General features: G+C 39.0%; 1 protein-coding gene across 1 annotated transcript in view; it reads left to right on the forward strand.

Annotated features, from left to right (window-relative positions):
- Nucleotides 1-12,325, forward strand: part of SFMBT1 (Scm like with four mbt domains 1) — a 120,161-nt gene extending 107,836 nt beyond the window's left edge. The window contains 8 exon segments of the mRNA XM_038566172.1: nt 3,685-3,824; nt 4,566-4,675; nt 5,391-5,424; nt 5,426-5,567; nt 9,167-9,345; nt 9,497-9,742; nt 10,646-10,774; nt 11,654-12,325. Coding sequence (XP_038422100.1) covers nt 3,685-3,824; nt 4,566-4,675; nt 5,391-5,424; nt 5,426-5,567; nt 9,167-9,345; nt 9,497-9,742; nt 10,646-10,774; nt 11,654-11,794 — 1,121 coding nt within the window. The 3' untranslated portion in view covers nt 11,795-12,325.
- Nucleotides 12,326-15,863: the final 3,538 nt, after the last annotated feature.

A 15,863-nucleotide genomic window follows, 5' to 3' on the forward strand; every position in this document is an offset into this window, starting at 1 on the left:
ATGCGGGACTTGATCCCGGGTCTCCAGGATCACGCCCTGGGCCGAAGGTGGCGCTAAACTGCTGAGCCACCAGAGCTGCCGTGTAATAACCAATTTGCTATACTTGTTTACTTCTGTCCTAATAGCTCTCTAGAACTTTTCCCTGTATTTAACAGGCATGATGATAGTGGCACCATTGTTCTATTCACGATATCAAAAGGAAGGTATTTAAACTCTCTCTATTCAATAAATGACTGGCATATAACTGCTAAGAAGTTCCTTTCTATTTCTTGTTTTCTAGGAACCTTGTTCATAAACATATGTTCACCCTGACAAAATAATTTTCCTTAGCATTGGATGATCATATGATTTTTCTATCTAAGCTTATTAATGTGGTGAATTTCAGCGATAGATTTTTTTTCCAGTGTTGAATCATCCTTACATTGCTAGGATAACTCTCACTTGACCATAATGGTATCTTTTGAGTACCCAGCAGAATAGCATTATTAGTAAATACCTTTTTAAAAATTTCTTGTTTTTTTAAATTGAGATATAATTGACATATAACATTATATTAGTTTCAGGTGTATACCATAGTGATTTGATATTTATATATGTTGCAAAATGATCACTATAGTAAATCTGGTTAACATCTACTACCACATAGTTATAAATTTGTTTTCTTGTGATGAGAACTTTTATGCTCTACTAGCAGTGTTCAGAAGCACAATATATTAGTAGTATTACTACACTCAGCATGCTGCACATTACATCCCCAGGACTTATTTTGTAGCTGGAGGTTTATACCTTTTGACTACCTTTACCCATTTTGCCCACTACTCTACCCCTGCCTCTGGCAACTACCAGCCTGTTTTCTGTATCTGTGAATTGGAGTCTTTTTGTTGTTTTTTAAATCTCACGTATAAGTGAGATCCTATGATATTTGTCTTTCTCTCTCTGATTTGTTTCACTTAGTAAATGAACTCAGGGTCCATTCAGTGGTGTCACAAATAACAGTATTTATTTATTTTTTTAAATGGCTGAGTAATATTCCATCCTTTATCTATTCACCTATCCATGGACACTTAGGTTGCTTCTATGTCTTGACTATTATGAGTACTGCTGCAATGAACATGGCAGGGGGTAGGTGCAGATACCTTTTCAGGTTAGTATTTTTATTTCCTTCAGATAAATTCCACCTGAAGTGGAATTACTAGATAACAAGATAGTTCTATTTTTAACTTTTTGAGGAACCTCCATACTGTTTTCCATAGTGGCTGCACTAGTTTACATTCTAATGGTGTACCAGTGTTCTCTTTTCTCCACCTCTTCATCAACACTTGTTATTGCTTGTCTTTTTTATATATATATTTTTTTAATTTATTTATGATAGTCACAGAGAGAGAGAGAGAGAGAGGCAGAGACACAGGCAGAGGGAGAAGCAGGCTCCATGCACCGGGAGCCCGATGTGGGATTCGATCCTGGGTCTCCAGGATCGCGCCCTGGGCCAAAGGCAGGCGCCAAACCGCTGCGCCACCCAGGGATCCCTCTTTTTTATAATAGCCATTCTAACAGGTGTGAGGTGATAATCTCATTGTGGTTTTGATTTGGTATCAAAAGGTAAGGTAAATTTAAAAAATAAGGCAACTCTAATTTTGATGTATTATTGGCTATTCTAATATCGACTAAAACTATAGAATTAAGACACTAATATTTTCCAAGTGACCTCAGCCATGTTCTTTGTGATTTTTGTTTTGTCATAGTTCTGGTTACCTTGGAAAGAGTCTGAGAGTGCACTTGCATACAGGAATTTCACTGGGAAGTGCTTTTTGGGAACAGCTGCAGGGGGCGGGGGTGGCAGTAAAGGAAGCAGGATTGGGCAGAGCGAGAAGTTGAGTTGCAGTGCTCTTTGTGACAGAAATTTCTTCTGGTCCACAAGAGAGCCTTTTAGCTGGTGTGGCTACTCAGAATCATCCCTAATGGAGGTACAGTGTGTACTCCCTCTTTGGTCCGTTATTGGAAGTAGGCTGTTGCTCCCTGCCTACTCACAAAGGGTGGGATCATGGGCAAGGTGTCTCTCTTTTAGTGAGAGGGTAGGCTGAGGCTAACTCCAGGATAACTTACAGTTGAGAGCCTTAAACTGCCAATTCTGCCAGTAGGAGGGAGCATACTGGACCTTAATCCTGAAGAGGGGGATCTGGGTGGCAGAGTTCAAATGGAGAAGTGGTCACAGACATGCTGTCCTCCCTCTGTGCTGAGACTGTATTCTTAGTTCCAGACTGAACATTCTGTGCTTCAGAATCCTATCAGCAGTGGGCAGTGCACACATTTCTTTTCCTAAAACAGTGTCCATCAGTAGGATTTCTCTCTGCTTTATATGGAAAGGAAGATGCTTTAGTGTCTTTGAATTTCATATATTTATGAGTGGAATTGCTAACTATAATGAAGGAATAAAAAAACATTACATTGAAGTATAGCTTTCACACAGAAAAATAGTTGAAGAGAGGGGTCTCTGTGCCCACTTTTACCCCATGGTACTTAACTTAGAGATGTATTCATAGCATACTTTCAGCCTTCTGAGGAATCCCAGACACAGGAGGGTGCCTACTTCATAGAGCACTATCAGCATGTTAGTTTGGTGGTTTCTAAGGGGATAAACTGTAGTTCTGGAAAATATTTACCCTCACTGCCTAGAAACATTCCAGAATAGATTATTGAATAATTGACCATCAAGAATCATCTTGGGTTCTCATGGGATGCCTGGGCACTCAGTCAATTAAACATCGACTCTTGATTTCAGCTCAGGTCATAATATCAGGGTTTTGAGATCAAGCCCCATGTGGGGCTCCACATTGAGTGGGGAAGCTGCTTAAGATTCTCTTTCCCTCTTCCTCTGCCCTGCCCTGACTCGTGTATACGTGCAAACTCTGTCTTTCTTTTTTTTTTTTTTTAAGATTTTATTTATTTATTTATTCATGAAAGACTGAGAGACAGAGAGAGAGAGAGAGGCAGAGACATAGGCAGAGGGAGAAGCAGGCTCCATGCACCGGGAGCCCGACGTGGGATTTGATCCCGGGTCTCCAGGATCGCGCCCTGGTCCAAAGGCAGGCGCTAAACCGCTGCGCCACCCAGGGATCCCCAAACTCTGTCTTTCTAAAAAATAAATCATCATGGGTTTTTTTTTAATTCATTTTTTAATAGTTGTTTTAGATTTTATTTATTTGAGAGAGTGTGTACGTGCATGTGCTACCTGGGGGAGGGGCAGAGGGAATCTCAAGCATACTCTGTGCAGAGTGCAGAGCAACCCCCAGATCATGAGCCAAAATCATGAGCTGCATGCTCAACCAACTGAGCCACCCAAGGTACCCCATCCTCATGAGTTCTTAAAGTCAATCCTTAACTTCCTTTATTGATATAAGTGTGGAACTCTGAAACAGCATCACATTAACCCCGAAGTCAATCTACATGTAATTCAGGCTGTTGTTTGATTTGAGTGATGATCTCTGTAATAGAATTGTTATAAGTCTAAGGTATTTCACGGGCACTCTCAGGCAGTGTATTAAGCTTCAAATATGTAATTTATAACTTTATATAATGGTGGATATGCTTGCCACACATACCCCCACCCCCTGCCCTGGTAATCCACTTTGGAAATACAGAATGGAAAATGACTGTTCTGAATATTTGTTTCTCTTCATTTCCCAGTTATGATTAATGGAAAATATTGCTGTCCAAAGATATACTTCAACCACCGTTGCTTCTCAGGGCCATATCTTAACAAAGGAAGAATCGCTGAGCTGCCTCAGTGTGTAGGACCTGGGAACTGTGTTCTGGTCCTCAGAGAGGTAAGGTTGTTGCCTAGGGCAAAAGAACTTGGAAATTTCACAGCAGTCTCATAGACTCATTCATACAAGGATCTACATGTCATATGTTTGATAATGCTAAGTTTTATCAGAAATCAGTCACTTTTCTCATATATTGTTCTGAGAACCACACACGTCATTATGTGTGCTCCTTAGGAAACATTCACCTAAGTAGTACTTCATATAGCATGTTCACCTCTGCCAGTGTAGAAAGGGCTTTTGTCAGAGGTTTCCTGAACGCGGTGCTAGGATGAATGGGAGCGTAGTCTAGGAGTCAGAGGCTGTGTGGCACTCACAGGGGCCATGATAAAGCTACAGGTCAGCTGGACTTGCCCAGCTGCTCAGCCAGGCTGCCATGCACTGGGCATACCAGATACAAGGACTGTTGGGGCTTTCACTCCATAGGGTGGCAAGGCAGGGTCTGGGGAGGCCGAGCTTCTGTGTCTACCATGACTGGCAATGGATTCAGAAGCTTATACACCAGAGTAATTTTTAAGTCATTTCTTCCTGACCATAATGTTTTGAATGTCTAAGAGGGTCTGATTATTGTCTTATTTGCAACTTCGGTCAGTGGTCATATCTTGAATATTATTATTTTGTTAGTATTTGTTAATGAATATGACTAGAATTAATCTCCTAAATGACATTCTGCAAGATAACAAATTCTGATGGTCTGCTCTTCTCATTCCCAATTCCTATTTTTGCTTTAAAAATGGGATGCAGGTCCTCACTTTACTTATCAATGCAGCCTATAAACCCAGTCGTGTCCTTCGAGAGTTGCAGCTGGACAAAGACTCCGTATGGCATGGATGTGGGGAGGTCCTAAAAGCCAAGTGAGTAGCCTCCTCTGCCCTTTATTCTTCCCTGTGTTTAACAGGCCACAGAGCCCATTCTGCCACACATCATGTTAGAATATTATATCCCCTCGGCCTGTTCTTCTTCAGCTATTGTGGTGAAGGACTAGATTAATTTTCTTTTGTAAGTTTCCATCCTGTCTTGAGCCAATACTATTATAAAATATGGTAAAAATGAGTTACAAGAAATTTGAAACTTATAAGACATAAAATGCAAGAATATTTTTTTTGTTTTTAGATTTTAAGATCCATAAAATTACCTTTGCAAATTACTGTGTAAGTTTATAAACATTTACTCTTATATTCTGACCCTGTCAGCATGACCATTGACAGGTTAACATGACCCATGACCATACTCTGAGGATCACTGCCCATGGATAAAGGAAAGCCTTAGTGCAAGTCACTTTTCTTTCAGTAGTTAGTGTAGGAGTTCCTATTTGAAAACCTTAAACTGAGAAACCAGAAAGCAAGAGGCTTACTTGCTAATATAAAAAACTCAACGTTTATCTGTCATAGCTTAAGAGATAAATTTAAGTACAATATGCATAAACTCATTATTTTTAGAATTCTTAAACTATAAACGACATAGACTGATCTGAGAAGCAAAGATATTTTTCAGGTCTGTGAATGCACTTGATTTTCTCTGGGTAATCACTAGCCCAGTAAACTTGGTCTCTGGCGTCTTCCACGGCAGATACAAAGGAAAGAGTTACCGGGCTACTGTTGAAGGTAGTGAAGACAGCAGATCGGGTGACTGAGTTCTGCCGGCAAACCTGCATCAAGCTGGAGTGCTGTCCGAATCTCTTCGGCCCACGGATGGTTCTGGACAAATGTTCTGAGAACTGCTCTGTGCTTACAAAGACCAAATATAGTGAGTCAGCTTTTTCAAATTTGTTAACTATGACAGCTGACCATACTTTATATCTTGGAAAGTTTTTATTTTGCAGATACTCACCTATAACAGAGGTATACAGACTGTTTCTGTAAGGACCAGATAATGAATATTTTAGGCTGTTAGACATAGGATCTTTGCTGCATATTCTACTCTGTTTTATTTGCTGTCTTTTATTTTCACTTTCTTTAAAGAACACTTTTAAAGATTAAAAGCCATTTTAGCTTGAGGGCCATACCATATTTGGCCCACAGACTCATGTGCTAATAATTTGCACATATAGAATGTATACAAATTACCTGTTGCATATGATAAGGATATGTGATTCTTTCATACAGGCTGCAAGTATTTATTATGTGTCCACTGTGTGCCACCACTGTTCTATCATTGAGATGCTACAGTAAAGAAAAATAAATTCCTGTACTCATGGAGTTTACATTTTAATGTGGAAACAGTTAATACATAAGTGAACACATAGGGACAGGTACTATGGATAAATACAAAGCAAGATAAGCAAAGTAGGGGAGTGGGGAGTAAGGAAGGCTAGGAGGTGGGGTAGTTCAGAGGTAGTTAGGGAAGTCTTCCTGCCTGCTCCTGAAGGAAGCAAGAGAGCCAGCCAGAGAGAACCAAGGTGAGAGTGTTCTGGGCAGGGGGCAGCAAGAGTACAGGCAGGAGCAGAAGCTTGCTTTGTGTCTGGAAGGAGCAGCAAAGAAGCCTTGGTGGTTGGGAGGCATCAACAGTAGGAGAGAGGGTAGTTGTGGGCCTCACAGACTGTCACAGCAACACCTGTTCCCTCATTGCTTATCTTCTCCCATGTGAGTGCGCGTGCGTGTGCGCACACACACACACACACACACACACACACAGTCATACAAGATGAAATTTCCAATTCGGAATCCTTGTCCAGGCATTGTTGCCCACAGACAAAATTCTGATCCTACTTCCTTAAATTTTACAAGCCCTGATGTCATTTGGGAGAATTAATACAGAGGAAGATTTTACCTTGTTAAATTTGAAGATTTCTTTTAGGGATCTCTAATCCTGTGCCTCTTAAACTTTATCATGCATGCAGATCAGCTGAGGATCTTGTTAAAATGAAAGTTCTGATTCATCAGGTCTGTGGGTATCTGGGGTCTAAATGCATCTGCTTTTCCAACAAATTCCTAGACACTGTTGATGCTACTGATCTGAGGTCATTTAGCATGATCAGCTTGCTAATCAGTGTTTGAATCGCAAAATCATATAGGAGTCTAACAACCTTGTAGTTTCTATTTATATTTGTTGGGTTGTAAACTCCTTAAGGCAGGGATTGGTGTTAGCTTATTATAGTGTCAGATTCAGTACTTAGTTTAGCAAATTGCAAGTATTAGTAGCTAAGTGAAATATACTCTAAATACGTGTATATCACTTTTGAGCCTGTGGAGGATATGCAGATTTTATTAGCTTTTTGACTACATTTATTTTTCACAATGATATAAGCCTAGACTTTAGGAGAGTGTGTTTACAATTTTTCTCAGTAATTTGAGTGATATCAAATGGATTTATATCCTGTAGAATTCATTTTTTTTGCCAAAAAGTTATATTTCATTTTCATCTTAATATATAACTAGTATATATATTTAGAGGCTAGAATGTATATGGTTCCTTTTTGGAATTGTGTTTATATTCTCAAATTTATATGAAAATGCACAGGATCTAGAATAGCCAAAACAATCCTGAGAAAGAAGAATAAAGTTGGAGAACTTACTCTCTGACTTTGAGTTTTACAATAAAGATAGCGTAATCAGTAGTGGGGTGATTGAAATAGTCACACAGAGTGATGGGACAGAACAGAGGGGCCAGAAATAGACCAAAGTTTATATGGTTAAGTGATTTTTAGCAAAGATAAAAAACTTAACAGGAAAAGGAAGTTCTTTCAATAAATGTTACTGGTATAATTAGATTTCTAAATCAAAAAACTCCTTGGCTCCTACCCCACTATATATGAAAATTAATTCAAGGTGCATCAGAGGCCTAAGGTAAAAGCTAAAACTTTAAAGCTCCTCGAAAACAAGAAGGATATCCTCAAGATCTCTAGGAGGTCATAGAATACACTAACATAAAGAGGAAAAAAAAACAAAATTAAAAACTTCTCAGAAAGTTCCCTCCCCTCCCCTGAATAAATAAAATCTTTTTTTTTTTTAAATAAAGACTTTATTTACTCACGAGAGACACAGAGAGAGAGACAGAGACATAAGCAGAGGGAGAAACAGGCTTCTCTCAGGGAGTCCAATGTGGGACTCAATCCTGGAACCCCCGGATCACGCCCTAGGCCAAAGGCAGACTCCCAACCGCTGAGCCACCCAGGCGTCCCAGAATTTCTCTCCGGGATATAGTAAACACTCCCACAGCTCAGTAATAAGAGAAATTTGGAAGCTAGAGAAAGCTGGTAGTTATACAACATTGTGAATATGCTAAAAATCACTGAATTGTACATTTGAAAATGGTTAATTGTATATTATGTGATTTTTTTTACCTCAATTTTTAAAAAATTAAAAAGGAAAAAAAAATGTTCTGATAGATAATGGTGATTGTTGCAAACATACTGAATATCCTAAAAAAAAATCACTGGATATGTACACTTTAAAATGATGAATTTTATTTTGTGAATTATATCTCAATAAATAATTAAAGAAGGAGAAAGAGAAAACCATTTTTAAAATAAACAAAGAGTAGATGCTGCATAAAAAAGATACATACATGTCCGATAAGCACATGAAAATATGTTCAGTATCGTTAGTCATCAGGGAAATGCAAATCTAAACTATAATGAGAAATTACTAGACATTCACTAAATTAGCTAAAATGAAAAAGATGGACAGTCCCACAAATTGGCAGCTAGCTCTCTTATACATTACCGTTGGGAGGAGCATCAAAACTATGTAACCCTTTTAGAAAACTGTTTGGAAGTTTCTTTAAAAGTTAATCCTCCATCTACCATATGACCCAGCAATTCCATCACTAAGTGTTTATCCAAGGAAAATGAAAATATGCCCACTAAAAGCCTTGGGCAAAAATGTTCATTGACAGATAGTAACAGCCAAAACCTGGAAATGGCCCAGGTGCCTGTCAACAGGAGAGTAGTTAAAATAGTATATTCTATACAAGGAAATGCTATTCATCAGTAAAAGAGAATGACGTATTGATACACACAGCAGAGGGGAAACTCAAAAACATTATGCTGAATGAAAGAAACCTTGTCCAAAGAGTATCTACTGAATGTTGCAAAGATGAGGCAAAACTGACCTATATTGATGGAAATTAGAATCCAGTTGTGGTTGCCTCTGGTGAGGGGGACTGATGGGGAAGGGAGACGTTCTATATCTCAATAGAGGGAAGGTTATTCAAGTTTATGCATTTGTCAGTACTAAGTATACTGCACATTTGAGAGCTGGACAGTTAAGATTGTTTCATGGTTATATAATTTAAACCTTAATCAAACACAGTGTACCTGTTTTCTCCTGTGCTAGTAGGATCTCTTGTGTGAGGTGTACAGAAACCATGAAGCTACTTCATTGTTCTTTGTCATTCCCATTTAGCACACTATTACGGAAAGAAGAAAAATAAAAGAATTGGGAGGCCACCTGGTGGGCATAGCAACTTAGCATGTGCCCTGAAAAAAGCCAGTAAGAGGAGGAAGAGGCGGAAAAATGTTTTTGTCCATAAGAAGAAACGCTCCTCTGCATCTGTTGATAACACCCCAGCAGGCTCGCCCCAGGTACGAGATTTGTGATGGACCCATCCTGTCTAGAAGCTGAGAGATCACTGCCATACACTACAGACACAGATCCCTGCCCAATGAAGGTGGTTTTGTGGCACAGAGCTGGTTTGTTAGAAATATCAGTGAGACTTTTCTCTGTTTGCTCTAGGGAAGTGGAGGTGAAGATGAGGAGGACCCAGATGAAGGAGATGACGATTCCCTCAGTGAGGGCAGTACATCTGAGCAACAGGACGAGCTACAGGAAGAGTCAGAAATGTCAGAGAAGAAGTCATGCTCTTCCTCACCTACCCAAAGTGAGATCTCTGCATCACTGCCTCCAGACAGACAACGGAGAAAAAGAGAGCTTCGCACTTTCTCATTTTCTGATGATGAGAATAAACCTCCTTCACCAAAGGTACCCATTTAAAAAATATGATGCCTTTTATTTCTGTCTCTAGAGTTTTCTAAAATCTGATTGTTAATGATGTCAGCATTCCATTTTTTTTTTTTTTTAAGATTTTATTTATGTGAGAGAGGATGAGTGAGAGAGCATGAGCTGGGTGGGGGATAGAGGGAGAAGCAGAGTCCCCTCTGAAGAGGGAGCCTGATGCGGGGCTAGATCTCAGGACCCTGGGATTGTAACCTGAAGTGAAGGCAGACGCTCAGCCAACTGAGCCACCCAAATCTCCCCATTCATTTCAGTACAGGCTTCAGTTGAATTTCTCAGGTCTCTTTTTAAAGAATTCCAAATTCAGTTGCAAGGATTATTTGGAGATCAACTATTTTGTTCTATTTTTTAATGTATTTATATTTAATACATACATATTATATACATATATGCGTATTATAGAACATACACATTACAAGAGTGGCAGTTAAGTCACTGTTTTAAAACTGGGTTGCATTTTACATGTATTGCCATAACTGAAGCAGTAAATTATTTCTCCTGATGATTTAATTAAGCATTCTTCCTTCCAAAGTAGCATCCTGTTCATTGGAGCACCTTACCAGACAGTGAGTCAAAATAGACCAGGGAACAAATGGGGAGGTTAAAAACCATTTTCCTCTGTTAAATTGTCCACATTATTTGTGCTGAAAGTTTGAGATACATTCTTCCCCCATTGATATTTCTTATTATAAAAGCCAATCATTTCCTGAGTACCTAGCGTTTATGGACCTTGGCCATCTCTGTTGGGAGAAATCATGCCCTAAAGCCACTTAAAGCCTGCCTCAAAGGATTATGAATTTATATAGAGAGACTTTTTAAGAATAAACTAGCTCTGACACCATTTGGTTTGCTTTGTTGTGGGCAATGAAGGAAATAAGAATTGAAGTTGCTGAGAGGCTTCACCTGGACAGTAACCCCTTGAAGTGGAGTGTGGCAGATGTTGTCCGGTTCATCAGATCCACTGACTGTGCGCCTTTAGCGAGAATATTTCTAGACCAGGTAATTATAGAGACCTTTGATTTTTAGTAATTTGTCTCTTTAGCAAAGGACTGTGGATGTAATAGCAATTTATTTACAAGTCTGAAGAAAAATATTTCTATCCAAAAGAAAAGAAATGTAGTTCTAGAACATTTTAGGAATCGAAATAAAAGGATTGTAAAAGATTGTGATTCCCGACTTCCCTCACAATTGAAGCAGATGATCATTGTGTTGCCATTTTCTTTAAGACTTTGTTTTCATCCCCCAGATATTTAAATGGCTTAAAATTAAACATGCCATGCTTAATTGTGCTCTTCTTTTCCAAAATAATGATTTGCTTGCTTTTAAAAGTAATTAACATCTGTAATGTGTTAGGTTCTAAACTGATTGGTGATCAGTTTTAAGGCAAGTTTTCTGAAACAGTCTGTGACCTTAAACAAATATTAAAATAAAATTTTTTTGATGATTGGGGGATTCCAAGCTGAACATCTTTGAAGAGCTCATTAGGCTTTTATGAATGTTACAGAGTAGGAAATTGTGAAGTTTATAGTTAATATTATCTTTCAGATTTAGAAAGCATTCTCTAAGAGATGTTTCTTTTGGCACATTTGATTGCCAATTACAAAGCTGGTTCGTTTACTGCATTTTTGCATAGCAGAAACTGTAGAATGGATTTTTAATCCTCAGTAAAAGTTTATCATTAACCTAAAGATTCATTAATGTGGAGGACTGCATGGGGCACTTAGAAGAATCTATGTGATACTTGTGTAAAGGGGAAAAGTAAGTCAGGGAAAGCACAGGGACTCTGATTTTGACACAAGCCAAAGGGAACAGGGGTCTCTTGATTGACCAGCCATCCATGGGCACATCATAGATAATGTGTATTTTATGCTTTAACAGGAAATTGACGGGCAGGCCCTGTTGCTCCTTACCCTTCCCACTGTTCAAGAGTGCATGGACTTAAAATTGGGCCCTGCCATCAAACTCTGCCACCACATAGAGAGAATCAAGTTTGCTTTCTATGAGCAGTTTGCCAACTGAGAAGGACAACCAAAGTGAGCTGTGTCTTTGAAGCACAAATGCAGCAAATCCTTCTCCCCGCTCTACCAGTGGAGCTGAAACAGCCCTGGGGCTCTGGGCCCAACAGAGGTCGGCTTGCTCTCTTTGCACTTTCAGGGAAGGAGGACCCACACTGAGGAAGCAAAAACTACACAGAAGTGGCTCTTCTGCCAGTGGAAATGTGGGCATCTCTTGGTCAGCAGATTGCAGTTAAAAAAAAAATAAAGGTTGTGAAGAAAAGACTCCTGTAAGAAGAATAAGCATTTCTAGTGGTGTGGCCTGAAAACGAAGAATAATCTAGGCTGCTGGAAAGCACCCTTATGGTTGTTTCCTTTCTGTTCTGTTCCTTCCCATTGTAGATTGAACTTTGTTCTCTACTTTCTCTTTCTTGGAAAGAGAGGACATAGCTTTAAGTCAGCACTGATTTGGGACTGTGCCTAAGGCATATCAGTGCTTCATTGTCATTGTGTTTTTAAGCTTTTTTAAATTAAAACAGTTCATTTTGGGGATGATTACGTGGCTCTAGGGTTTTGAATGTACAGTCACACTTTGATCCATTTTAAAATCTATTCTTAGGAGTTCCTTTGTTTACTACCTCTGTTGATGATTGAGCTTACAGCCATGTATAAGATTTTTTTGTATGATGCCATTTTTAAGCTACATGAACACTAAAACTATGACAGAAGCTGGAGGGAAGAAAACACTGTTTGCTTTCTTAAAAATACCATGTAAGCACTTATACCAGTTCCTGGCCTGACATGAAAACCCTGCTGTTATTGTTTCCCATCTGGACCCAGTTTGGGCTCCCTGTTTTAGGTGGTCTCTCAAAAGATTGTGGGGTTTTTTTTGTTTAGTTGCTTTCTCCCCATCAGTCCTCAGAGGGACTTCAGTGGCTCTTATTTTATGTTTACTTTCCTCTACATTTGTCTGTTTCATTTCTAGAGTCCTCACTTTGGGTAAGACTCAGTAGGTGTTCCTTGGACCCATAGGAAAACCGATTTAACTTTCTTTCTCGATGTCTCCAGGCAGAGAAGGTAGAAGCACAATAGAACGTTTCTGGGGGTGATGCAGAGCATGGAGTTTCTGTAACATTGTGTCCTCAGAGGCTGCATAAAGATTGAGAGGTGGTTAAGGATTCTGGAAATCTCTTTGCCTAGTCACATTTACTCATCTTCTTGGTTAAATCTTTAAATTGAAAGTAATCTGCAGGCTGAGGATTCCCGCTCAACAGTGCAACAACTTGGTTTTCTTATAGGTGTTTCTTTTGGCCCAGCTCAAGTTGACATGAAACTACAGGTGAATTTTCACTTAGGATTGCACGGCTAGGTACTATAGGAAATAAATAGCATCTGCTGTGCTGTTCCAGCCAGGAGGAAAGAGGAAAGACATGCATATAGATTGCTTCCTTTAAATGGTTTGCATTGCTGAGTGTTTTTTTTTTTTTTTTAATCATCCTAGTTACCTGCAAATTTTAACCTAATCACTCATCTTCAAGATTTGAAAATGTTTTAAAACTACAAACCTGGTGAATTCTAAACAGCTATAGAAATATAAGGTAATATTATTACAAATTTAAACTGATTGTTGATTTTTTCACTTTTCTTCCTCTCCTCCACTCCAACAGTTTATGGACATTGGCAGACATTCTGTAGTCTGCACCTTCTCTTCGTTAGATCATTTACAACTCAAGCCCTCCAACCAAACCACATATGAGAAAGCCTCAGTTCTTTGCCCAGGTTACCACCAGATAGACCTGGAAAGAAGCTTCATTTAAGTTAAAGTTAATATGTTTGAATTTACTCAGAGATCCAGTTTTTTAAAATGTAAATAATTCTATGCCTATGCCTATGCTTGGGAACAATTAGTGTTATGTACATGGACTTGGGCAGGGGGCGTATCTTTTACATAATTAAAGTTCCTGAGAACTCAGCAGTTAAGGCACTAAGGCAAAGAGAGTTCCTTCAAGAAGATCAAGGGGAAAAAAAACATCTAGACTTAATTAACGTTTTATTTAAGGAAATGAGATTTACTTCCTATGAGAGGAAATTGACCAATTGAATACCTTATATTGTCTCTCTTTTACCTTCTCCAAAATCATAGGTAAAGGGGGCGCCTGGAAAGGTGAAACTCACAGCCCTGAGTAGTCTTGACTCTGGATATAGTCAGGGCTCAGCTGGCTTCTCTGTCTATATGGTGATTGTTCAAGCTTAGCTTTCTCCTAGAGAGTAGCTGACTCTAAGTTGCTTAGAGTCAGCTAATATTAATATTAATATTAATTTAATATTAATATTATAATATTAATATTAAATTAATATTTCTTGCATTTTCATGGTAAGATACAGTTTCTCAGGCAACTTTAAAAAATTATATACCCCTACCCTCACTCCCAGTATTAAATAAGAGAAGGTAATTGTTTGAGAATTTGGCACAGGGCAGCCTTTTTTTTTTTTTTTTTTTTTTTTAAGTATAAAATTTAGACTCCATTTCCCTCATAAAGCCACTGGGCCCTGACTGGACAACAGTGACAGTCTGATTCCTCTGATTCTAAAACAGATTTTAAACCTGATAGTAACTCACCATGTTGGGGTAAAATGTATATTACACATGGTTACATGAACTTTGTTTTTTAAAGGTTGATACCCTCTTTAGTTTATGAGAGGTACATTGTAAGGGGCTGCATTTATCTGAATTTCACCTTCAGCTGGTCCCACAGCTGCCCGAGGTCAGAAAGTTTCCCATGATCCATTTTTTGATTCTGAATTGACAAACTTGGAAGCAGGTGAATGAACTGTATCAGCCTCCTGGACCTTGAAGTTGACCGACCACTAATAGCCTATGTTAGTACGTTAGGGAAACCTTTTAATTGTACATGAAGATTTGCTGTTACATTTTGACTGTATTTTGGGGGCTTCTGGAAACCATGCTATTTTCCTTGTAAACTGCCCTTGTCTTCCTCAGTGGAAGGAGAGTTGAGGTGTCTATGTAGGGGATGTGTTACTGGGACTTTATCTATCTGCCTCTCTTTAGCAGTGTAGGTGGCTCCCAGCATCTGTGTTGTGGGTACATGAGGTCAGGGAAGGATACTTAGCAGCCTCTGGAAGAGATGGACTTCTTGGCAAATATTTATTGAATTATGATAGAGGCAGACATGGAAAACCAGTTCAGAGCTTGGCCTTTAGATGCCTCTTATCCTGGAAATAAAATTATTTTCACTGTGAGAGAGAGGGCCTTGGACCAAAGCTTCCTGAGGACTTGAATATATTTTTTCTCACTCTCTTTTATTAATCCTGTCACTAATGCAGTACCTGAATACAGATTAAAAGCTTTAGGAGGCCTTCAATAGGCAGGACTCAGAACCATTCCCCCTCTCGCAAGCCAAAAAGTATTTCTGGGGGACAGAATATCAGGAAATTGTTAACAGTAGGTAAGCATTATCTAGATGGGAATTTTGGGAAAGCTCACAGACACATTTACTTGGCACCTATGACCAAAGACTTATATTGAAGACCCCATTCACTGGTTTGATTGACCTCAGAAGCTCTGAGAAAGATGTTAGGAGCTCAGTATCAACAGTGGAAACAGGTATTGGGTTTGAGCAATGGTCCTCTATACTAGGGATGATTTGTGTGTGTGTGTGTGTTTGTGTGTGTGTGTAAACTCAAAAATGTTCTGTGTTATCATTTGGCCTAAGGAAGATAAAGGAAAAGACGTCACTAACAAGTATAAATCTTGGTGGGAACAAGGGGACCCCCTTTTAAAATTTGAATGTCTCTGGTCCTGGGTCCACTATAAATAACCATATGTCATGGTCATGGTTGTGGTGCTGTCTCACACAGAAACTCTGTAGAGCAAAGTCTCCTGCAAAGCCAAAAAGAAATCAGTCCCTTTCATGCAACTGTAATTCTTCCATGACTTGATTCACTTTATAATGTTCTGTTTGTGAATTATGATGGTTCTCACTCCTTGTGTGAGAATGTATGAACTTTGGAAATTTGAATCTATCCAAGTAAGCCACCTGTGGATTTGGAGTTTTTGCAGAAGAGTTCTAAAC

Source organism: Canis lupus, chromosome 20 (assembly GCF_011100685.1).
Source record: "Canis lupus familiaris isolate Mischka breed German Shepherd chromosome 20, alternate assembly UU_Cfam_GSD_1.0, whole genome shotgun sequence".
In the NCBI taxonomy this organism is placed as follows: domain Eukaryota; kingdom Metazoa; phylum Chordata; class Mammalia; order Carnivora; family Canidae; genus Canis; species Canis lupus.